The sequence below is a fragment of the Haplochromis burtoni genome, unplaced genomic scaffold (genome assembly GCF_018398535.1).
Source record: "Haplochromis burtoni strain Fernald_Lab_line unplaced genomic scaffold, NCSU_Asbu1 Contig_127, whole genome shotgun sequence".
Lineage (NCBI taxonomy): Eukaryota > Metazoa > Chordata > Actinopteri > Cichliformes > Cichlidae > Haplochromis > Haplochromis burtoni.
This window is the reverse complement of record NW_024582488.1, coordinates 1373052-1398482: the sequence shown is the minus strand read 5'-3', so window position 1 is coordinate 1398482 and position 25431 is coordinate 1373052. Positions and strand designations below refer to the sequence as shown.

The 25431-nt window shown below is 42.7% G+C and overlaps 1 protein-coding gene across 5 annotated transcripts; it reads left to right on the top strand.

The window, feature by feature from the left end:
• The first annotated feature begins 1818 nt into the window (after positions 1-1818).
• On the top strand, positions 1819-25243 carry mtss1la (MTSS I-BAR domain containing 2a). Of its 5 annotated transcripts, XM_005930313.2 has the most exons (16): positions 1819-2437; positions 6092-6153; positions 6256-6329; positions 16270-16354; positions 16543-16634; positions 16727-16801; positions 17234-17242; positions 18730-18887; positions 19021-19128; positions 19551-19648; positions 21546-21678; positions 22335-22409; positions 22635-22790; positions 23127-23303; positions 23438-23603; positions 23886-25243. In XM_005930313.2, exons 1-16 carry the CDS (start codon positions 2369-2371, stop codon positions 24686-24688), a joined length of 2340 nt encoding a protein of 779 aa, XP_005930375.1. In that variant the 5' UTR covers positions 1819-2368; the 3' UTR covers positions 24689-25243. The 5 variants fall into 5 exon arrangements, with proteins under 5 accessions (XP_005930375.1, XP_005930376.1, XP_005930377.1 ...); XM_005930314.2 differs by lacking the exon at positions 17234-17242 and having other exon boundaries at positions 1820-2437; XM_005930315.2 differs by lacking the exon at positions 22635-22790 and having other exon boundaries at positions 1820-2437.
• Positions 25244-25431: the final 188 nt, after the last annotated feature.

Genomic DNA, 25431 nt, shown 5'->3' with positions numbered 1-25431 from the left:
GAGCTCAGTTAAATATAGAGGTATTGTCTCAATATTTGTAATTTCTTGTTGGATTTTAATCCATTTTAACAAAGAAGAAAATGACCATGTCATTGTTGTGAATTTTGAGTCCTATATCTTGGTCAGCTTAGCTTAATACAAAGTATAAGCTTGCTTATTTAAACCTGCAAGAAAATCCTGCCTAGTGTACAAAATCAGTACCTTAGAGCATCTGATCCACTCAGCCCATCAGCAAATCAATGCATTTTGGCATTTAGACATGATGATCAGCTGAAGTTCAGACTGAGCATGAGAATGGAGAGGAAAGGTGATGTGATGGTTCATAGTTGTTGGTGCAAGACAGGCTGATCCGAGTACATCAGAAAATGATGTTCTACTCTGATTTTTCCATATAACCATCTCTGGGGGTTACAGAGAATCGTCCCAAAAGAGAAAATATGTAGTGAGATGCAGTTTTCTGGGTTAAAATGCCTTGCTGATGTCAGAGGTCAAAGGAGAATGGCCAGGCTGCTTCCAGCTAGGAAGGAAACAGTAACTCAACAAAGGTATGCAGAAAGCATCTTTAACTGCACAACCTTGAAGTAGATGGGCTACAGCAGCATTCGACCACACCTTACCATCCGTGTCAGCGAAGAACAATGAAGTGAATTTGCTGTACACAACATGAAATCATGGACCTTCTCAATCTTTTTCTAAATTGTACTAAACCCATTTTTCCTCCATGTCCATTGTGCAATGTTTACTATTGTATTGTATTTATTTAGATCTTTATTGTATTTTTTTATTGTATGGCTAATGTTCTTCTCTTGTTTTATGTCTTTTATTTATTTCATTTGTATTGTATGTTTATTCTGTGCCTCATTATGCATCATATGCACCGTATTTATTTTGTCTTTTATTTATTCTTCTGTGCAACACTTTGGTCCATTATTGTTGTTTTAAAGTACTTTACAAATAAAGCTGGTATGGTATGGTATGGTGTCCATTCTACTTTGTATCAGTAGACAGGATCGGTTCAGCCTGGTGGTCATGTAATAGTGTAATGCTGTAATATTCTCTTGGCACAGTCTGGGCCCTTTAGTAACCTACCTGCGCATTGCTGCTGATCCTGCCCATCCCTTTATAACCACAGTGTACAAATCTTCTGATGGCTTCTTCCAACAGGATAGCATGCCACGTCACAAAGATAAGATCAAACTGGTTTCTGGAATATGACAGTGAGTTCACTGTGCTGAAATGGCATCCACAGTCACCAGATCTCAAACCAATAAAGCACCTTTGGGATGTGCTGGAACAAGAGCTTTGCGTCGTGGACGGGCAACTGTCATATCTTTGCAACTTTTTTGAGCTAAAGTCTATATTTTGTTTTTATTACAGTTCAATCAAAAACGTGTTTTCACACCTTTCCTCTAGTTTTAGTCAACTATAATAGCATTGAGTTGCTCTGGTAAGCAAAAGCTGATGTGTTCCAACCAGCAGTCTTCTCATGGACCCGCAAAGAAAACATGTAAAGTCAAAACTGTGGCTTGAATTAGCATTTGTTATGTTGATTCTAAATGCTAATGCTTAATGAGGCGATAATGGCCCACATGTTACTGTTTCCTGAAACGGCTACGAGTGGCTCAACGATCATGAACAGACACGTGTGTGAATACACATTTAAATCCGAGGAAATCCTACTTTGCGTGTTTGGCAATTGTTCGCTGAGAAGGCAGGGCTTCACTTTTGTTTGCGTGGGGGGTGGAAGGAGGAATGGGTGTTCCTTCTTGTCCCCTCCTCCTATCAAGACAGAAAAAACGCACTTGACCAGCCCCCTTTCCATTCCCATGGATCTTATTACGGGAGCCTTCAGCTCCAAGACATCTGCACCGATATTAACAACGGAGCGCGTCCCCGCGTCTGTTGCGACTGATCCGGTCGTACCCCCTCCTCCTGCTCGTCCTCCACCTCCTCTTGCCCTCTTCCCCAGAGTAGTGCTCTCTCCGTTGTTTGTGTTTAAACGGTGATCATGAGAAGCCACCGTGCATGTGCCCTCCACGTTGCATAGTTGTAGTCCAACCTGGCAGAAGAGAGCGCCCCTGCTCCATCCCTCCTGTGCCACCGAAAGGCGAGTACCGGCGGCAGAGCGAGCAGGAGTACCCGGTGACACCGAGCAGCACATTTCTTTTTGTCTGTGCGCTCCGCTGCTGGCTGTGGGCTGTGCGTCCTCGCATCCTCCTCGCTGCAGGCTACGTTGTTGTAGGGCAGCACCTCGAAGGACGGATGAAGAAAACAAAGGTCTACACGTCCGATGTTTGAAGCAGCAACAGTGGAATATTTTGTCTGATACTTGTCTTTCCGCGATCTTTTTTTGTTTGTTTTTGACACCATGGAGTCGGTGGAAAAGGAGTGTGGAGCGCTGGGTGGATTATTCCAGGCCATTGTGAACGACATGAAGGTATCACACATAATTTAAAGTAGATAGGGAATTATGTGACCTTTGTGATTACACAGTGGCTGATCAGATGCATTTTTTTTACTGCCTTTGTCTCTTTCACCGGGTCCTCCCCCACTTGAAACACCGCTGTAGGACAAACTGGGAGATGAAGCGTGTTTCCCTTTGTGTTGTTGTTATAATGTACTGCAGGTCAAACAGTGCTCACACTTTAGCAAGTGTGCCAGAGTACTTGCATGGAAACATATGCAGAACTACATTTGTCTTTTAACACAAAACCACTATTTGCGGGTGTGTGGTCCACGGGTTAGATCATAATCAAAGTTAAAAAAATATTCCAGCTCTCATTCCTCTTTTTGTGTGTTACAGTAAAACTATCAGGACTAAAGAAGAAGTTATACTACACAGTTAATAAAAGTCATACTACACATATGATGGGTGCCATTTAACCCTAAACAACTGTTCCTTCTCTATCCCAGCCTCAAGTGATTTCTGAATTAAGTGTCAGCTGTAAAAGAATGCTCTGGAAGAAAATAAGAGCTCCATAACCTCAGCTTCTGAACAGAAATAGACTTGAAATGCTATCATTGTGCTTCCTGTTATTTGGACTGAAATATCTACATTTTTTCAACTTGGTATTAAATGCACATTTAATCTTTTAACAATTGAACTGTGTGACCTTGCGCTGTATTTGTACGAAGCCAGTGCTGTCGGTCTTTTAGTTAAAAACAATTTCTTAAGCTAGAATCACACGTATGTTATTGTGTGTGTATTGATTACATGTCAGCGTGTGTATTTGTGTATGTTGGGGGAGGGGTCAAGTGAAGGAAGTTGAACCAGGGTGGTCTGCTGTTCATGACAACAGATGGGAAGTGTGAATGCGTTCATTGGGCCTGGAGGCAGCACCCAGTCTTCTCATTGTCCGGGAAACCCATGATGCAGCAAAGTGGTTACAACAGCGAATAAGTCAAGCGTCAAGCACTTCTTTCAGTCCAGCAGATTTCTTATTGATTACTAGCGCGCAGGATCATGGCGCCTTAGGACAGACTATTTATGGACCTCTCATTAGTCAGGTTCCAGTGAAATCAGCTCTATTGGCAGTGCTGGTTTGGTTTCATAAATTTCCTTTTTGTGTTCCAATCATGCCGGGGCCAGAGAGCGACAGGGGCTCACAGAAAGAGGCAGTCTGTGTATTGATAAGCAGCACAGATGAATGAGGCTGAATCCCTTAGTCAGCACAGTATCAATGTCCACTGCCCGAGACAGACATCTGACCTCATTCCTGCCGGCTGGTTGTGCCATGCAAGCCAATCGAACCAGCGATCCAATGGCACTGCTTTCCTAATTCTGAATATTGTTAGAATGTAGCTGCGTGACATAGATGTAGCACTTCCACAGCCTCCTGTGTGCTATATTGTACTGCATAGAGAAAATGTGTGGATAATAGCTGCACCTGTTGGTTATGTAACTGTCTGATGAGGCAACAGGAAAAGAAATGAAAGAGTGGGAGGTGTTAGAACAGTAGGTACAGGATGAAATGAGAAAAGAATGTTCTGCAAGATTAGATCCAGAGTCAAGAATTACATCAGGAATTAGATTTGATCTGATGAGAGTGAAAGGGAAAGTGATTTCAAGCCTCTTTGTGTGAAAAAGTAACCAAATGTCCTTGAGCAACACTTCCTACCAGGTCCAAGGATAATGCCTTTAACCTGAATGACGAGCTGTGGGAGGAAGAGACTTTCTCTGCTTGCTTCTCTCTTTTATCCATCCTTTTCATCCCTGGATGTTGTTGGGTGTAAATGAACTTTAAAGAAAAAAAAAGTGTGCCCCCCTCCCAGCTGCACTGCACATAGCCCTCTTTACCCAATTCTTTGCCCTCTACCCTCAGCTGTCTTGGCAGCACATCCCTCCAGCCCCTCAGAGCCACAGAGCCCACAGGCTAATTAGACACCTGTTGAAGTCAAGTGGGAACAGCCAAGCCGGGAGGTTCATGAAAAACAATTTTTTTAAAAAGAGGGAATGGCTCCTAAATCACTTTCCAAGGCAAAGACTTTATCTAAGGTAACCTGGGAGTTAAATCATGTCATTGCCAGAATGGAGGTTATAAGTGATGCAGCACAAGACTCTTTTGTGATTGCATGCTAGCTATATATAATCAAGATGTGTAACCCCTTTTAGCTCCTCTCCATCAAAGAGTCACATAGAGGTTGTGCCCTTCCTCTTCTTACTCCAGGGCTCAAGGTCCCACTCTAATGGTCGGCTCTTATAGCTCACGGCAGCATGTGACGATCCTGGGCTAAATCTAATCCAGGTTTTTCAAAAGAAAGTCTTACTACCTGGCTTGCGTGCATAAATAGTAATGATATTAGGCCTTGTACACAGCACATGTCTGCACACCAGACATGCAAATATCTATATACAAATCGAAAAGTATGTAGTTCTTTTGTCACCTGGGACAAATTATCTACCTCTTTGCAAAAGAGATTTATCACTGTAGGTGGCCAATGTTTACCGTTGTTTCAAACAAGTTTGAAACAAGTTAAATATTCAAATACACTGAGACACAGAGCTGCAAGTTCAAGTTTTTGTTTTATCATGAAACAAGGGAACCGATAATAATAAAGACGAAGCATAAAAAAAAATGTTGTATGCCAATTTTAAACATCACTGTGATTTCACAATCTGCCCTAGTATTATACACTGTAAATATAATGCACTGCAAGTGTGCACAACAAAAATCACACTGGCCTTTTTAAAGACAAGTCAGAGCATGGACTTATACAACACCCTTTTTCTAATCCTAGGGTAAGAAGCCAGCCTCTCCGTAGCTTTCTTCTTCTTCTTTTTTTCTGTTCTTCTTTTTACTTCACTAATTATTATTAGCAATATATATATATTTAAATAAGGGGCTACATGAATAGGATGAGGGACCTATGGATTCTTCGATACCCAACATCCACAATGACGGCGAACCAAGTGCTCAGAGAAGAGCTCGAGAGGATGTGGAGGGTGAAGGTAACGGTGGTCCCCGTGGTAATCGGAGCACTAGGTGCGGTGACTCCCAAGCTAGGCGAGTGGCTCCAGCAGATCCCGGGAATAACATCGGAGATCTCTGTCCAGAAGAGCGCAGTCCTGGGAACAGCTAAGATACTGCGCAGGACCCTCAAGCTCCCAGGCCTCTGGTAGAGGACCCGAGCTTGAAGGATAAACCGCCCGCAGGGGCGTGCTGGGTGTTTTTTATATATATATATATTATATCTCTGTAGGTATAATAACTATCGAATTACACGTAACATACACGCAAAGGCGTAATGGCAACTACGAACCAAGGTCAAAGCGTTATTATAGAGATAAGGATTACAGGCTGTAAAATAATTACTGTTGTAAAAACTAAAACCGGGTCTGTCAGGCGTTATGTGATTGACTGATTTTTCCCAGAATAAAACAAATGTTTTTTGGGGGTAGGATATATACATTTATTTTCCTTATTTAGATTTCAACCTGGTATTTTCCACCAAAATTAATGAGAAAATGCATTTTGTGTGACTAAATCTAACACTGAAATTTTTGCGCCTGCTGTTTTTGTTGAAGCACGCAGACCTGAATGTCCTTGGTGAGATATTTATTTGGTTTAACACTTTTCCTTTCTCTTATCAGAGCTCTTACCCTGTGTGGGAAGACTTCAGTGCCAAGGCCACAAAGCTACACTCTCAACTCAGGTGAGAAGCAGTTCCTGTGAACAGTAAACCTCAGTGAGGAAAATTCTTGTGCAGTGTTTACAGACTGTGCAGTGAGAGTGCAATGAACCAATGTACTTACAGGACCACAATTCTGGCAGCAGTGGCCTTTTTAGATGCCTTTCAGAAGGTGGCGGACATGGCGACCAATTCTAGAGGTAAGGGAAATTTAGCCTCACATGGTGTGGAGTCGAGCCTCTGTATGAACTGGTGGAAAAATAGTGTCATGATAATGATCAGCTTTGTTGAACAAATACGTTTGTTGTTTTAGTAGGGAGTTGTTAAAAAAGTAGAAGCTAAGAGTGTTGGTAGACAAGCAGTTAGTATGTTTTCCCTTTCTAAGTCGTAAAGGTCACATAAAGAAAATAAACAGACTTTTCACATCCTTAAGTAAGTGTATTGTCTCTCACGGCACCATTCTGTTCACTAAGATGACGCGAGTGGGGCCAGCTGTGAGCGAGGTCGGGTGGTGGAGGCTCAGAGAAATGAAAATCTAAGCTTATTGTTTCTTTGGTCTTAATGAGGTCTGCTGATCTGCTTTGTCACTGCGCTAGTGGCAGCAGACTGGCTGGCTGGAGAGGCCGCTGATTAACACAGATTTTTTTGGAGTTGATCGTCGAGAGCAGTATGTAGGTCAGAAAAACCCTGCAAACCCCAACGAGGCTCTCGACACACTCAATCACATAGACGCAGAAACATACACGCACACACACATTATGCACACACTGATGCACTGTATTCAAAGAGTGACAGCTGGTAGCTGGTCACCTGACCTTACAGGCCACATCCCAAGATGTTTTTCAAACTATTTGCACTGGCACCGCCCCTTATTGACCACTTACTTCTGGGAAAAATAACAGAGCAGCCTCAGTGTTCACTTATTATTGCCAGTTTTACTTCCTTGCACTTTACAGCAACAGTTTATCGCTATTACAATACTAAAGGCTACTTTAAATGATTCCTGGTGTGAGTGCACATGAGCTCTGTAAGATGATGCAAGGTAGACTGGGGTCAGCCTGCTGGCTGCGAGCAGCTGGCAGCCTGCTAAAACAAAGGGGGGTAGGCCATGGTAGGAATAAAGGGCAAGACTTCAAAGGAAAATTGCTGAAAAAGGGGAAAATAGCAAAATGATTGATATTCCGGAGAGAGATGAGAAGAGAGAGAAGGGCAACGAGAGTTTGCAGATAGCTGTATAAAATCTGTAAGTGTGTCACTCATACGCCCACTTCTGCTTTTCTCCCAGGCACATTAAGTTTAGGATTAGTGCCATCCTTCTCAGGACACAGACTGCATGGGTGATGAGAGACTAGCAATTAAAGGGGAGTCAGTGTACTTAGACAGAAACATATGAGATAATTTTTTTTCTTACTAAAATCTAAAGTCTTATATTAGTATTATTCTGCTTTTATCATTTTCATTGGTGCTCAGTGTTGATTGATTGACGGGATTATTCTTCCATTTGACAAATTATCATGACCTATAAAACACTGCTATTTTCCCTTACATGCTGTCGTCAATATAATAAAGGGAGTAACAACAATGGTCACTGTTTCTTTACTTTTCAATAATCTTTTGATTCTTTTCCATAATGAAATATCTGTGACAGATCTGTGGGCATTTAACCAAGTGGTTCAGCGCTACATGGCTAAACCTGCAATTCCCATCAGGCCTGTAGCTAATACAGTTACTTACTAAGTGATAGCCAGTAACACATTTTGCACATAGTGGACATAATTATCAAACGTGCTGTAGCAGCAATGCTTTTTTGTCATTGCAAGCATGTTCTGTGGTAGTGTTAGCATTTAGCTCGAAGCTCTGCTGTGGGACAACTGGTTTTACAAATAGCAGTCATTGCTTAAAAAAAAGAAAACTAAAACATCTTGTGCAGCTTTTATGTGCTCTTAGCAAGCATGCCATCTCACTTCTGTCTCTCCTGTGTGAGCTGTGTTAGTCTTTGCGTGCTCCAAACCAAACCCAGTAATTAATTAGGTAGGAGTAATGTCGATATTTACTGGCGCTAGCTCTCAGTGCACAGGGGTAACCTTTAAACCTATTTAGGCAACTTTGCCTCTCTAGCAGCTGCAATGTCAATTTATTTACGCTATCCTGGCATCCAGATGTTCTCTGTTTTCCACATGGTTGTACTCTTGCTAACTCAAACTTATTTAGGACCATAAAGATAAAAAGAATTCAGAGGTTAGATTGTCAGTATATAGTACGCCTTTATTTCTGTTTCTCTCTCTTCTTTTTCTGTCTGTATCCTTCACGTGTGTGTGTGTGAGTGTGTGTGTGTGCCTGCCTGCAGTGATGATGTTTGTCTCGGCGTCTGCACAGCCTTATAGGGCTGATTTGCGCTATAGGGGGCAGGCCCTTGGCTATGAACTGCTGCCCCCAATCGCTGTCACTCTGAGCTACGCTTGTGTTTGGGGACGAGCTGCAGCTGCTGGCACAGCTGGAGGTTTCATCGCGTTCCTCTTTTACCTCCTTTAATCTAACTTTGACACACTCACCCATTCGCCCCTCTTACTTCCACACTCTCTCTTCAGACTGTAAACACTGCCCTGCCAAGAAAAGCAGCATTTCTCCTCACTGACAGCTTCCTGATAGTCCCAGAGAGAGGACAGTGACTGAAACGAATTTTATGAATTCTTAACTGTTCTTCTGCACTTTTCTCAAAGGGTATCTTTTTAATCATAATTGTATTATGACTTTGCTCAACTAACCTTACTCAGCTCTCTGTTTGAATCGGTGTCTGCCACACTACTTCGGTGTGTGTCCATGTTCAGACTTCTTGCTTGCGTTGTCCATTTTTAGAGTTTATGGTAGCTGTCATGGTATTAGCATCTGTTTTCTATGAAGCAGCTGGAGGAGTTGGCCTCCAGGCGTTCTGGCACTGTGTCTAACAGCACTGTTTCTCTAAGCTGTGCTGATGGATCTATGTCTGAAGGCACGTCTGTCTCAGTGAACTCATAGCTTGCATCTGAGTTCAATAAAGGTCTGCAAGCCACAAAGTCTATATTAGGTGGTATATGTGGAGAATTTGGGGTTTTTAAGGATATACGTTTCAACACCAAGCTTTTGTTCAACTTAACCTAAGGCCGTGTAGCTCTTTGGATTCTTTTATTGTTGGATTGGCCAGACTAATGGATTTTGGTGTGCCGTCTGGACCTTTTTTGTCGTTCATATTAAAATGTTATGTGAGGACATTTAAAAGGATCAGACTCGAGTTGAGAAAATTGGAGACTGTGTGACTTATTTAGTTGTTGCTTGGATGTATGATGTGTTCTTTAAACAAAAGTTGTTTTTTTTCCAGTTTTTGAACGTAGTTGAGTTTGATAGACATCAAAGAGACATGGGTAATGGTCCATGAAAGTATGACACAGTCTCCATGTTTTGCAGAAAGTGAGTTGGCTGTAGTTGGGGGTTAGTTGACCTGGGTGGGGGTTGTGATTGGAGTGGGATTTCCACAGCTCTGGGTATCCAGGCTAGGCAGAGGCGTTTAGCTAATCCTCTTAGCCCCACTCTATAACACACAGACACAGACTGCCTTCTCTTCTCTTCCTGATCAGCCACCCCCAGCTTTAAAAATTTACACTGTGGGATCACCGGCCAGACAACCATACACTGCATGTTTTTATTAAGCACGGATGAACATTTCTTCTTCTACGTGTGATTATCAAAGCTAGCGCCGTCCATACTCCATTACATGTACACCCATGGAAATAATGTTTCTGTCGGTCACTGCAAGTCCTCTCTGTTTGGCTCTGTGTCTTTTCTTTCTTACTCACTCAGTCCATACTCTGTGGAGGTATGCTAGTAGATCAGTGTGTCAGCGAAGCACTAATCTGCTTGGCCGCTGTACTTCTCTGGGTTGGCAGATGGGACGGATATCCCTACCCGCCATCTGGACAGCCTGGCATGGACGAGATGTGGCCGTGGCCTAGCGCAGAGCGAGATCAGGGGATTAATGTATTCCGTGCTATCCCAGCAGTGCAGCTATTTTTGCAGACATGTCAAATAATAAGTGTACCCATCAGACCAAAGCTGACATGCATCAACATTTGCATTCCATGTACAAGCCTGAGACAAGCCTGTTCTGCATGCTGTGTACCAGAACCAAGAGTTTAGAATCTGCAGCTCACAGTTAATTAGCTTATAGATTTCAAGTGATTTAGATCGGACCTACATGTTCAGTCATTCACATAGATGAATACAGTAGCTGGTAAATTACAAACTGTTGTGCCATTCTGCTAATTGTATGCAAGGCTCTTTGGTTATTTCACGACCTTCAACCACGAGGTCACCCTAAGTATCGACAAGAGCCTCTCATTTCCCCCTCAGCTTCCTACCTTGTTCGTCGGACAATTTCCAGCAGAGTTCTTCATGAGTCACTACGGAGTTTATGGGCTTAAACTCAATGCGGTCATTCTGCAGATGAATGTTTTCCAGCTATTGTAATAACTACATCCACAGAGTAAAGGGTGAAGCGGGTGCAGCAATAATGTGAGAAACAGATGAAAAGGGGAAATAAAAACAAGAGAGAAAACAAATCTTTGGGTTCAGCGTAGCTTTAATTCTGAGGTCGAATACCAAACTAAGAAGACAAACACGAGGGGAACACTCTGTTCGGCTACATCCTGAACACGAACTCCGCTTTGGAAGGGAGCTGGAGAGGAGTGGGGAAATGCACGAGAGAGGCTGCTGGAGGAATGCGAGAGAGGAGATTAAAAGGAATACAATTTCAAAGAAATGAAAATGTAGAATGACAGATCAGATCACATGTTTGCTATTATTGGTCCGTTAAACACATCGGTCAAGATTGAAGTGGCCCAAAAATTACTGGGTGATGTGTTGTGAACACGTTTACACCAGATCAAGACGTTCACAAGGCTAACATAATGAACCCCAATGATTTGGATGGATATCTAATTACTGTTCTGCTAAACTGTTATTCTATTCAAGCTTTTATATTTGACACGTAGGTTCTGATGATCAGCGCAGGGCAGAATGGCTAATATAATAAACTGCTGCTCAAGATAACTTCAGGCTCAGAGACTCAGATGGAGGTAGCAGCAGCAGAAGGACCAGCAGTATTGTCTGCATTGTTTGCAGGACTGTTTGCAAATGAGCAGAGTAGCATTTACATAGGTGGGGCAAGGCCGGACAGACTCGGGTGAGCTAAGATAAAGAAAATTGCTGAGCCTGTAAAACAGGAGCGCTTGAGTCGTCTGATTGAATCGCTGCAGATTTGTTGACAGAGCGCTGCTTAGTAAATTTGTCAAACTTTGGCTATCATTGCTTATTTGTTCTTGCATAAAGGGACATCACATCTATCTTCTTCAGCTTTAAACATCCCTGTCTGGCATGAGACAAAGACAGCCATTTCTGGATTTCTTCCCTTTGCTGTACTTTTCTTTTTCTTGTTTTCTCTCCCTGTGGCCTTTTTTCCATCTCTAATGAAAAGCGCATCTGGACAAGGGGTGGTGATTATTTTTAGAAACATTTATGCCCCTGAACAGGAAGCTCCTCCAGCAGAGGAATATCACTTCCTCCTCCTCCTCTTTAAAGTCTTGTTCTAATGCACACCAGAACATGTTTACGCCACATCAGGAAACACTGGGGTCTGTCTGAGAGGTGAAACTTGCTGTGCGTGCTGTCTGGACAGGCAACAATGGGATGAGTGTGCGCTCGACTGTGTGTGAGAGACTAAAACAATTGATCCCGGGGCTGTTTCCTCTGCCTTTTAGTTGTATTGTACTAATAAAAAGCATTCCACGTATAAGGAAGTGACACAAAGGCTTGGAATGACGTTTTGATTTTTGCTACAGACAGAACACACTGTGTTAATCCTAAAGCATTTGGATCTGTACCCTGGATTTGCTGTTATGTTTTTTCCCTCTTCTATCTGTGAATACAGTGGACAAATACCATCTTTATTATTGAATAAACTCACAGATACTGCATGTCCAATATTTAAGCAACATAAATTACACAGATCTGTAGCTTTTGTTGCTGCAGGCGTACAGTACGCTACTCTCGTTTCATAATCCATACAGATACAGCTGTTTTATCTGCCACTCTTACCTCCTTCACAACTCACAGCTCCCTCACCAGCATATGCAATAGATGCTGCTTTATTTATAATACAGACAGCTCCTACTGTGCTGCACCAAAAGAGCTCAAGCTGTGCTTTGAAGCAATCTCTTGACGATGTGAATGTTTGATGTTTAATCAGGTTATGATTTCAGAAATCTCAGTTTCATGTTTGCTCAACTACCAACTAAAGAAGACAAGTGAAGCTGTCAAAATCAAAGCAGGTCCTCCTCATTTTCTTCTTCAAAGATATATATAAAGTGTTCTAGTGGAGATGACTACACAAATTACAGAAATATTTTGACAGTAATGCAAACATTACATTTTTTAATTTCTCGGCTTATTGTGGACGATGTCGTCCTGTCAGGGCCTGTTGCACCTGCCACACTATAGCACTTCCGTTGCCTTCTGACAGGCCAAACCCGCCCGGCACCTCCGCCGTGTGTGCCCTCTTTCAACCTCCTCCCGTCTCACCCCACACTGCCTTTCATCCATCAGTGGCCTTCTCTGTGTCCCTGCCAGTTCACACTCTGCCTCACTTAAAAGGGGTGAGGGAGGGTAAACGCAGGAGACTTAACTGTCTCTGAGAGGCACAGCCAGCACAGTGGCCAAGGTGCCAATGCAAAGAATAACAGTTGTCTCACGGATGATGGAATTTCCTTGCCTTGGCAAAGGCTGTTTGAGAGTCTAGAAAAAATTCCACACAAACGTGTTTTATTGACACAAAAGGCAGAAATCAAGATGGAGAAGAAGTGAGCTGCGTTCAGCTTGAAAGCCGGCGTCAGCGTATCCAGCGTTAATTCCAGCAGAAGGACATTCAGGCTCGCTTGTCTGAGCACTAATGAAATCTGAGCTGAGCGTTAGGGTTCAGATGGTGAATAAGAGAGATATTTAAGTTTAGCTCCCATGTTGAAGACATCATGGAGTTAGGCCTGTGGCAGTTTAGCCTCTGGCTCCCGACTCCTGGCAGGAGAACTCTCTATAAAGCAGGCCTATTAAAATGCTCCTCCTTCCCCAAGGAATCAGGGGAGTTAATCAGAACCAGAGCTCTGGATGGAACCACTCAGTAAACGCTTAGACTACTCTGGTCTGGCCTCAGATACCAGAGCTTAAAGCCACCAATGGGGGCATGACCTTCCCACCAACAGCCCCATGTTTTTTTCAACATACATAGCAGATCTCGAGGCAGTTTGTATTTATGCTCAGCCTGTATATTAAACCAGGCGCCGTGAGCTTCAGATGCACACACGGCAGCACTTCTGTAATGAACCACAGATTTGTCCACTGTTCAGTTACTCCCAGTTGTTTGCTCCAAGCTGTAAGATATATGGTTCTGTTGCATAACAGTTTTCCCCCGTAGTGGTCTGTGTTTTGCTTCATTCATGCACGTGTGGCTGTCTGCTATGAGGTCGGCCCAGATCCTAAAGCCACAGGGGTCTGCTCAATAATCACTTTTCCAGTTCTTGCACACATCAGCTAGCATGTTTCTAGAACGTCAAGCATTGATATATCTATATCAAAGAATCATGATATGACTTAAAAATTAAAACAGTGGTTTAGTTTGGTAATCATCATTTTTGTGCTGGTTGACTTTTTTAGTTTTTGTTTTTTTTTAAATGAGTGAGGTGGCTGTTAGATTTCTTAACAGGAAAGGTTGAATGAATCAGACTGAAAGAGAAAGTTCTTGCTTTGTTTTACTCTGTGCTGCCACATTATATCATGAAATCACCAAACATCATTCTTTGCCCACATAAACATGAAGCAATGTTTTTAAGTTCAAACTGAAATAAATAAAATAAAAGTTTTATACATTCAAATAATCATCAAGGAAAATATGTGTGATATAAACAATATGCAAATCAAGTATTGTAACAGGTAATCAAATTATTTAAAGTCAGCATTTTTGTTGAAATATTATTTTCAGGGTGGATGAATCAGTTTTACTGAAGCTCATTTTTTTCTCGCTACATAAACTGTTATGGACCACATGTTGAAAATGCTGAATCTGGACTAGTGAAGAAAAAGGATGAAACAACACATAGAGGTATTCGGCTGTGGAGGAAAATAGAAAGAAGAACAGAAGTCTAAGTGTTGCATAATAATTGTCTTTCGAGTCAGGCTTAAGCTTGTATATATTTGTCACATGCCTGTGAGCCTTTGTAGGGGGGCTACGGGAGTGAATCACCGTGTCACTATCCATCCGGTCAAGGCCAGAGGCCAGCACGGCTCTTGGACATGGTCAGGAAGCCCTGAACCTCCCCAGGATGTAGCTGTCAGCTGATCCCCTTTTGGGAAGGGAAGAAGGAGGGGAGGAGACAGGAGGGAAGAGGTGGGGAGCAGGAGGGAAATTGGCAGGTGTGAATGGGACAGGAGTGGGGGGCTGAAAGTTCACTCCAGCTGATAGTGACATTGGGACGGTCTGTTTTAGAGATACCAGGACCCACATTACTCTCTTGTGCCTCATTCATCTATCGCCCAGTCTTCTTCCATCTGGGAAGTCAGATGCTGCTGTGGGTGCTTTCTGTAATGGCTTTAGCAGGAGAAAGGCAAAATCAGTGCATGTGTGTACCATGTGCATGTCTGAGTTTCTCATTGGTTATCATGAACTGGTGTAAACAGAGTTTCTTACCTGACTGAATCCTCTACATAGGTTGGACTCCCCACTTTCTGCTTATATCTAGAGCAAAGCATATAGATTCCACATGTCTTTTCTAAATCACTTCCTGCTGATGTTGAATACCTCTGTGTGTTACAGCTGGATGACCTTTCACCTCTCCTCTCACTCAGAGGAGCAATGCATACAGGGCCCAGATCTGTTGCTGAGTTTCTTTGAACTAGTACAGCAGTTAGTGAAGTTGACAGCCAAATGTTGGACTCAGCTGGTCTTTGTCTGACAGTTTGACATGTTATCAGCAGGAGACAGTAACCTAGTTTCTTTATGTGATATCTGGAAAAGAGCACAGATCTCACTGGACGACAATCTGGAGCATTTCTTACACAGAGTCTCATTTTAGGCCAGTTATATTAGTCGTGCGTTTCATTTTCTCTTTCCTTCAGGCTTCGTAGTGAAGGTTAGAGCTGGTTTCTCCCTAACGCTGCCTGCCCTGCATGAATGGTGTTTAGGAAACAGAGAGAACAGGAAAGGCAGAGCAGACAGGGAAGAATAGAGGGATATCCCCTTACATGGTTCCCTCCTTTTTCCTCCAGGATGAAAGGGGTGAGAACTTCGGAAAGGGTGTGGGGGTTGGTAAAATACACCACCTGTCCATACGTTCACACAAACAAACCTCCGCACATACGCTCCAGCAATCATTCACAAACACACATACATGCCTCAGCTCTGAAGTCTGTCTGCTATAAGAGGTGTCTTCTCTCTTTCCTTGTGTGCGTCTGTGTCTGCGCGTGTGTGTGTTTGTAGTGAGAGACCCTGAGATTAGCCTTATGTGGCCCAGATTACAACAGGATCAGTGCTGCCATATATTACACTGGCCTATGAACCATCAGTGACACAGTGGACCATCCTGAGCTTTGGGGGCTTAAAACCTCATTTAATTACACTTCAGCAGAGAGGAAAAGTACAGTAACAAATTCACACAAGCCGTTATTTACTCAGTGTGGGGAGATTACCACGCGGCGACGTTAAAGTGTCAACAGGAAAAATACGTGTTTTTGTCAGGAGGGAAGAAGATAGCACAGGGTTTTATTTTACGGTCACTCTGGAACGTTTGCTTTCCCCAAACAAATGTGACATTTGCACTCCTGCCTTTACGGTCAACATATGTCCATCTAGTGGCTGCAGCTAAAAATGCCTCTCCAGCTGAAAGAGGGAGGAATAAAAGCTGATGAGTCCATTTGACAGGAGAGTCTCAGGCCTTTCAAAGCACTCCATATCTGTATAGCCCTCTTATAGAAAATCATTTTTTCTGGGTCTTCTAGGTCTAAATTTCTATTGCCGAGCTCCGATATCGTAGATGACATTTCTATTTTTCATATTGTGTTTACAAGGTGCTACCAGGGACATTGGCTCAGCTCTGACAAGGATGTGTATGCGACACCGTAGCATTGAGGCAAAATTACGCCACTTCACCAAGTAAGTGTCACTTTTGTTTTTATTTGCTCCATTGCAATTTTCTCTCTTCGCCTGTCCTGAGGGGATTATTATGTTCTCCATCCATGGTGACCTTTCTCTTATTTTGTTACTCTTTGCTATGCTGTGGAAATAAACCTATTTGTTATACCCTTCATTCTCTTGAATATTGTCTCTTCTTGTTGCTGCAGTGCTCTTATGGAAGGCCTGGTTACGCCGCTCCAGGACAGGATAGAGGAATGGAAGAAGACGGCTAACCAGCTGGACAAAGACCATGCCAAAGGTGAATAACTACAGCAATATAAAAGACATTAATTGCACAATGTGTATTGTATGGAAATTTATACTTCCTTTGTCTTCACATGCTTGCCAAAGAATACAAGAGATCTCGTCAGGAAATCAAAAGAAAGTCACTTGATACCATAAAACTCCAGAAAAAAGCAAGAAAAGGTTAGTAACTCTCTCGTGATATATTAATTAGTATTATACAGATTTTAATTAATGAAGTCTGCGACTGGTCGCTGCACTAGCAGTAAAATAGCACCATCTAGAGGGTAGATTGTGAAAGGATAAGTCTCTCAAGTCAAAATGCTTGGCACAATTTCAGAGGCTCCTTTCCAACTTTGGATAGTTTACCCTATAAATCAAAGAAATTAACTTCTTTCCTGGCTGTGCTTGCATTATCCCCCGCTGCTGGCTGTAATTAAACTCCTATTTTCATACAGTATTTTAATGTAGCAGTGGTACAGGCTAGTCATAAACATGCATTATGCCCTGATTTAAAACAGCTAACGCTGCCTGTTCTTCTTTCTTTCCTCTCCTCCCTCCCTCTAACTGAAACCCTCCTCAATGTTTTTGTCTGCCGTTTATCCCTGGCTGTAGAGCTTCTAGGTATGTTTGCTGCTACAAATAAGAACTTCACATATTAGTTTCAAGGCTTAAACCCATCTTTACGTAAACCTGCCAGTCAAAGAAAACACCATCTGTCTTAACATTTGTGGTTAAAAGATGGAGTAGTTCCCATTTATTATTTACAAATCAATTTAACACCAGCGTCTGCTACTAAGGTGAAAAACGGAGAGGAGACACAAATATTTCTTAAGCAGGGAATAAAATAGCGCAGAAACAAAACAAATCCAGATATTTTCCAGATATGGAGTGTAAGGTAATGCATAACTCTGTAATACTTGACAAAAAAGCTAAACAGTGCAACAGTGATGACTTCAGCCTGTCTCTACGGTCCATCTGCAGGCTCTTGCCCAGACAGTTACATTGATTCCACAGTCTGATGTTGAAAAATGATTAAATACTAAAATTACCTACATGGGAAACAAACAAGCACAGCAGACACATGTTGTGCAAGTAGGTCTGAAAGCAGGTCAGATATTTAGCAGGTCAGATAGAGACTGAATTCAGTCAAGCTGCACCTTTTAAAAAATATGCCATACATGGCATCGCGGTAAAAGTTGCTATCCCTTCCTGATTTCCTAAATCGCTCCCTATGTGAGGTTTGATGCTGCAAGTATTGTCCTGCATCTTTGTGAATACAGCTTCTGTTGCAAGGATCTATAAATCACGTCCTTTTGGGACTCAGTTAATTAGTGCCTTATTAAATACAGGTGCGCTGAAAGCGTAGCTCATTAAGCTGAACATATTAAAGATATGGACAGCTGTAAGAATAATCTACAGCGCTCTGCTTGTTAATGTTTTTCATCAAGGCGATTGCCAGCATAGAGTGATACTAATTTAGATCTGCTCACGCCCTTTTAGTTCATTATATTTTGAAAGTAGAACAGTATTTTCTATGTGCTAAAACTCAGCACACTGTAGAGTGTTCAAAATGACTGGCAGTGTATGTGTACATCATGCAATCACAGCAAATCGTGTGTCATCCTAATACTCGTTTTCATCTTCATCTCATCCTTCTTTCGTTGCTTAGACTTCCTGTATCTATCATAAAGTATCACTGTGGCATGCAGTATTGAATGACCTTCCATACAGTAGTGTTTTTCCAATCTCATCCATTTCAGGGTCTGCAAATCATCTCCAGCTGCACTGATTGATGACATGTTTCAGTGTCCTCTCATTCCTGTGGTCATTATCCATTCTGGTGTAATGTTTTTAAGTGTGTTGACCTTTAGTACACAGCAGCTTATCATTATTTGTTTTAATCATCTCTCATCTTTTCCTCTCTTCCTCCCCCTCGTGCACTGCGGACACTTCCTGTCACTTTTGTAACCTCCCGTCCAAATCTTAATCTGTTTTCATTCCTTCTCCTCTCCTTCTTTATTTACTCAACTCCCCTCACCTCTGTCCTCCCTGGCTCTGTCCTTCCTGCCTTTTTGTGTCTTTGCACCCTTTGCCTTCGCCTTGCGCAGGCCGCGGTAATCTGCGCCCCCAGCTGGACAGCGCCATGCAGGATGTCAGCGATTTGTACCTGCTGATGGAGGAGACGGAGAAGCAGGCAGTGCGCAGAGCTCTCCTGGAGGAGAGGGGACGCTACTGTTCATTCATCAACTTGCTTCAGCCTGTGGTGGTAAGGGACATTAAGCCTTTTTAGTATGGAAGCTTGTGCGTGTAAAGAACACCGACATACACTGTGAAATATCTTTGCTGCGTCTTGTTGATGTGGTAGCTGTTTAATTTGATCAATACTGTTTTCCCTGCAGAATATAGAGATTGCCATGCTGGGAGAAATAACACATTTACAAGCCATTGTTGATGACCTCACTTTGCTGACTGAAGACCCGCACAAGCTGCCACCAGCTAGTGAGCAGGTAACAGGAGTGTAATACTACAAATTCTTCCAGTGCCGCTGACATGCTTATTTCCTCACAGTGGTGGCAAAGTTATTTGAAGCAGAATTTAATTTGCCGTGTGTGGTTTCAGTACAAAGGTTAAAAATGTCTGTGTTTCTTATTATGAGCGGAGAGATTTTGATATTTTTTGTAATCCGACGGCTAAAATAAGCAACTTGTTGTTTCATAGCTCCATCCACCTGCTATAAATACCCAATAGAGTAACAAATAGTTATCAGTTCACACCTGGAAAGGGTGCTTGAGCGGCAATTAACTCAATTTTAATTAACCTTTACTTCTCGGCAGCTTGTGTATTTATCTTGTTGGTTCTCGTCTTTTTTTCCCATATTTGAAAAGAGACTTGTCTATGTCTAAATCCCCATTTGGTTGTGTTCCTGCAGGTGATCCGGGACCTAAAAGGTTCTGATTATAGCTGGTCCTACCAGACCCCTCCTTCTTCCCCCAGTAGCACAGGTTCCAGGAAGAGCAGTATGTGCAGGTATATTATTCAAACACTCACCACTTGTTGCACATTGCAGTCTTTTGTATGAACATCCAGAATTAGATAAAAGGTGTCCTCTGTTTTGAGTTACAAATCATGCTGTTTTCCATTTAAGTGGTTAGAAAATTGTAGGATGACGTTGACGTCTCCTCTTTTAAAATGAACAACCCAGATTCTATGAATATGAAATAAATCTCCAAGCCATAATTTTCAAATCATGCTTGCAAGTACATGCTTTACATTCTTGTTTTAGATGAGCTCAGGAAAACATTTTTCTTCAAGTGTCAAACTCAAAGAGCCTGTGTATGAAACCTGCATAATACCGTACTGTGAAGGTCAAACATCCAGGATTATTTGGAAGAGGCCCAGTATTATATAAGGTTTTGGTTGTACATTAGGTTGTAATATATTTTATAAACTTTAAAAAAATCATTTCAGCCGGCTTAATAGCATATTAATAAAGACTACAATAAATCCATGAATATACCTGTGACATGTCTTCTTCACTACACAGCCTGATTAGCAGTGACAGTCGACATGCAGCGCTATCTCGCAAGCTCCTCAGCTCTTGCTCCTGGCATATATTTGTAGTTCTCAAGCTTCTTACAGCGAGATTAGGTCTAAAGCTGTCAAATATCACCAGCTGACAGCCGTGAGCCTACACAAGAGCCAAAATCCACATATTCATCTGACTTAAGGTGATAGCGCAAAAGTTTCTCTACAAATGTGGCATTCTAGGTCAAACACATTTTAATGTTGAGAGGAAGGAATATCATACCTTCTCACTTTTATTTAGTGCTACAGCTCCGAGCAGAACCTCCCTGACACTTGTTCCAATTAACGCCATGTCCTATTCTTAGTATGCTACAGGTATTCCTGGCTGGCTAATTTTAAAACAGATGCTTGCACCACCAGCATGTAAGCTTTTTCTGAAACAGTCTTTCAGTTCAGTCTGACTTCTATACATTGACTCTTTTCCCCGTGATTTTATTATTTTAGCACTAACCCTTGAAGCTCTTTTCTGCACTGAGCGGTTTCTGTCATATTTCAGGCCTGAGTATAGAGAGGAATGACTGGGTGTGCATCAGAAGTTAGTGAGGATGGTCTCTGCCTATGCAGCTACCCTTGAGAAAAAAACAGGTCCTTACTAATTTAAACTGAGGTGTCGAAAGTCATCATTAAGGGGACTGGGGAAGTAATGAGATGCTACTTTTATAGGGTAATAACTTAAGCACCACACATTGCCACACATTCAAATGAAAGATTATGATGAAGAGACAAAGGTTTTAATAGGAAACAATAAAAACAAGCTTACTTATTAAAAACTCAAAGGAGAGAAAAATGACTGCTTAAGACTAGGCTTTACTTTTAAATGATTTATTGTGTTTAATTTGCCATATTTATTTTGGCAATCCTCCTTAAGCTTCATCCAAGAGAATGAAGATTAACGAGAAATGTTAATGTCGGATGGATTCCAGAGTGAGAGGGGAAGAAGGAGGTGTGGGAGGGGAGTACGGGAGGGGAGGTGAGAAGTGCGAGTTGCACATTTCAAAATGCGTGGGTGACAAAGAGAAGCGGCGCAGAGTGAAAATGACAGAGCAGCAGACAGAAAGCACAAAGACTGCTGTTAATGCTCAGAAAGGAAGAAGAATCAAAGAAATGATAACTTTTTAATGCTCTTTGATGGACCAGAATTAGAAGAATGGAATCATTTAGATTTCTCACACAACACAGCCTTCATGATCACAGCTTTTGTGATTAATTTTTCACAAGCCTTTTATTCTTTTTACTATTTTCTGTGTAATTTACAAAACCATAAATGTGATAATATTAATCCTGATTAGAATGAATACTAAATGCTGAATTTTACACCGATGCGATTTCCTGTCAACAGTCTCCTCCAGATGCCCTCCTCAGGAGCCCATCGGCTGAGCAGCGTCTCCTCCCATGACTCGGGCTTTGTCTCCCAAGACGCCAACACCCATTCAAAGCCTCCATCACCCATGCCCTCTGATATCACAAGCCAGGTAGCAGTCTCAGCTATGATATTTTCTTTTCCTTTTATCAGGAGGGAAAATGTTTTGGGTTTTTTTGTTGCAGCAAAATCAGGAATAAAACAGACTTGTTATCTCCAGAGATTTCTCTGGCAGTAAAACATCAGGACAGGAGGACACAGCAACAACACCACTTTCTTGTCAATGCAGATCTACAATAATTCTCTCTTTTTAACCACAATCACACTCCGTCTGCTGTATCTGAATTGAAAACCATAGAGTTTTTCCATGTTTTTGTATTTCACACATGAAGCCACCATAAGAGTTTGAGCTCTTTTTTTTTGCAATAGATCTCTATCAGTTGCAAATGTTGAATTTTTATCCCACTGGACTGATAAAGTCATTCAGACTCTCACAGTCTGAACAGATTGCAGTGTAGAGAACACACTCAGCAACACACCAACTGATGCAACGTTCTTTTTCTGAATAAATGATCTTACAGGCTACTTTATTTTCAATCTAGGCTATAGAATATAGATCCCCTCAGAGAGAAAAAAATCCCTCCTTCTAAAGCTCATCAACACTCTTCTCCAGCTCTCACCATCTTCCTATGCATCTCTCACATCTAACTTTTTCTCCCCATTTCCTCTCCATCTCCACTGTTCTTTACTCCATCTTTCCTTTCCCAGAAATCAACAAGCTCAGCCTCCTCTGAGGCTTCAGAAACCTGCCAGTCTGTCAGCGAGTGCAACTCTCCTACAGCGGTTAGTACTGCATGCATCTCTTACCAGCGTACTTGCTTTGCTGGACGCGCACACGCGCACTAGCAGATGTATGCACTTGCACGCTGATGTGCTGTGCATTTCAATCATTTTTATCTATAGCTTAAAGAGGCCCGTGAGCCTTTAACGACAGCCGCTGTAAGGTATAACGTGGACTACTCGCCGATGTTGAGCACTCTTACTCAGACCTGTCTGTCCATTCCGCAGTTTGGCTCATGCTCATCCTTCGGCACCTTCCGCCCTGCTTTCTCACACACTGGCACCATCAGGCCTCTATCTGTTATACTTCCTGCGTCCCCCACATTTAACCACTCCCCTGGATCCAACACTCCCTCACCCACATCAAAGGTTCCTAGCTGGAAGGTTTGTTTTCATTTGCAAATTTTGCTTTGGGTTCTCTCTTTTGAGACTTTGTTGCTTCTTTGCTTCTTGTGTTTTGTTGCCTTCACAGATTTCGCATTCCGTAGAATAACCTCACAATCATTGTTTTGCTGTTGCTCATCAAGCTCAGCTTTCCAATGTTTCCACAAAAAAGATGTGCTAAACTGCACGCCCTGCTGTGCTCTATTCATATCTACCATGCATCTAACCAGTTTATAAGCCAAATCAACAGCTTCCGTGTTTTACTGCACAACTTCCAGTGAAACACTGGAGATGCACTGTTGGAAGACGGTCTCATTATTCAGTCTGCTGTTGCAGGACTGGGCCAAATCGAGTTCCTGCGAACCGTCGTTGGCCAGCACACCACAGCGTAGGAGGGAGTCTGTGGATAAGATGAGAGAACTGGAGGCTCCGCCCAGTCCACAGGGGTATTCTGGAATGCAAGCTGATGAGCCACACAGGGTGAGAAGTGGCCCAGGAACCATTGCAGCCAAGGTAAAAAGGAGTGAAAAATAAATGCCAGTATATCAATTTGTATGCTGTAGGGATTGCAGTGTGATGAAAATGTAAATGTGTCCTAATCTTTATGTATTTCCTGCCTGTCTGTATCTCTGTATATGTGTGTTAAGCACGGTGAGCCCCTCTCTCCAGCAGCCAGTACTCTAGCCATGGTTCTAACCAGGGGCTTGAGCATGGAGCAGCAAAAGAGCAGCAGAGACTCTCTGCAGTACTCCAGTGGCTATAGCACCCAGACCAACACCCCCTCCTGCTCCGAGGACACCATACCCAGTCAAGGTAACAGTCATCCCTGAAGAGCCACACACTCCTGCCTGATTAAACACACATGATATCCACATACAGCACACTATTTATGAATTTAACTGTTGTGTTTCAATCATTGCACGTGTGTGATTTGAATAGTGCAGTACGTGTTGCCTTAAACTCCAGTTTGATTACTGTGAATTGCTATGTAATGAAGCACCTGCTAATTAACCCTCCAAAACAACTGCTCTATGAACTATTGAATATTCAGTGTGGGGGAAAAAATGGATTCTCATGACTTGCTGTGATTTCTAGGTTCTGATTATGAGTGCTACTCTCTTAATGGAGATGCTGACAGTGAAGGGCAGGTGGACTTTGACAAATCCTCCACCATCCCTCGTCATAGTAACATTGCGCAGAGCTACCGCCGCATGATCCAAACTAAGAGACCTGCAAGTACAGCGGGTCTGCCTGCAGGTAAGACTGTTCAGGGAACTCCAAATGGCGCTGGGGGAAGCGGCGCTGGAGCTATTGCTTCAGGGACAGCCACTATACGCCGGACGCCATCCTCCAAGACTGGCGTGAGACGCACGCCGTCTACATCTGGCCCCATTCCCATCCGGCCTCCCATCGTGCCAGTTAAAACCCCAACAGTGCCAAACTCCCCGGGTTACACTAGCCCGTCTCATCACTCTGCAGGCAGTGAGGAGTTTCTGTATGGTGATGACCTATCAGCTAGTGACAATATGAGGGCTCCTCCAAAGCGGATGAGCCTCCCTGACACATCTTGGGGCGGTGGAGGAGGGGCAGACAGGACTGTTTACGAACAGCAGGCCCTCGGCATGGCTGCTCAAAGTGTTGAGGAGGACCCTATGCTCGCTGCCAACCGCCACAGCCTGGTGGAGAAGATAGGAGAGCTGGCAGCCAGCGCCCACGCCCTCGGTGAGGGTCAGTTCCCCTTCCCTAGCTCACTGTCAGGGGATCCCGCTCAGTTTGCGCCTCAGGGGGCGTCCTCTGTCAGTCAGGAGGACATAGATATGCTGGTATCTATACGCCGGGGGGTGAAGCTCCGCAAGACAGTAACAGACGACAGGTCTGGTCCTAGGATCCTTCGGTAGCGAGGGAGGACACATTGAAGCTCTGTATTGAAATACACCGGCGCTCATGTAATACGTGAAATAAGGCACAAGTAATAAAGAGGATATAATGTGGTAAATGAAGGCCAGACAGAGTAATGAGAGATCATGGACAATGTCAAGTCATTTAACGTTATGTATGAAGTGCATACATGCAAAGTAATCCATATTTTTTAGTTTTTATTTTTGTTTTGGTGGCTGTGCTTTCTTCTCCCTGTGTGACAACCAGTCCCTTTCAAACCCAGTCATCGAATGCTCTGTGTCTCGGTTCTTGGTTTATGTTTATTATTATATTGTACATTTCTTAATTAACACATCCCTAGCCCGTGGAGAATGACGGGTGCAGTGCTCTGTGAGCCTGTCTGTATGTCGTGTCATTGTCATTGTTACTGTACTGTGCCCTGTTGCTGTTCTGTTTGACGAGCTGAGCAGCAGCTGTGTAAGTCATGTAAAAATAGAAGCATTATGGCAGTTTTTTTTATTGCTGTATTGTACTGTCAATATATTCTGCAATTAAACTGGCTTTTTACTGTTAAACGACTTGATTGTTTTGTGCCAGAAAAAATATTTTAATATTGTAAAGGACTGCAATTAATCAAAGAACTTAAATTAGCTGCTGTGCACATGCAGCTCGTGTGTAAGTGGTGTCAGCTATTTCCCCAAGCCTTTTGAAGTTTGTTGCTTCATTGCTTTCTCCACTTTTTAACGGGTTTCATTTTATTACA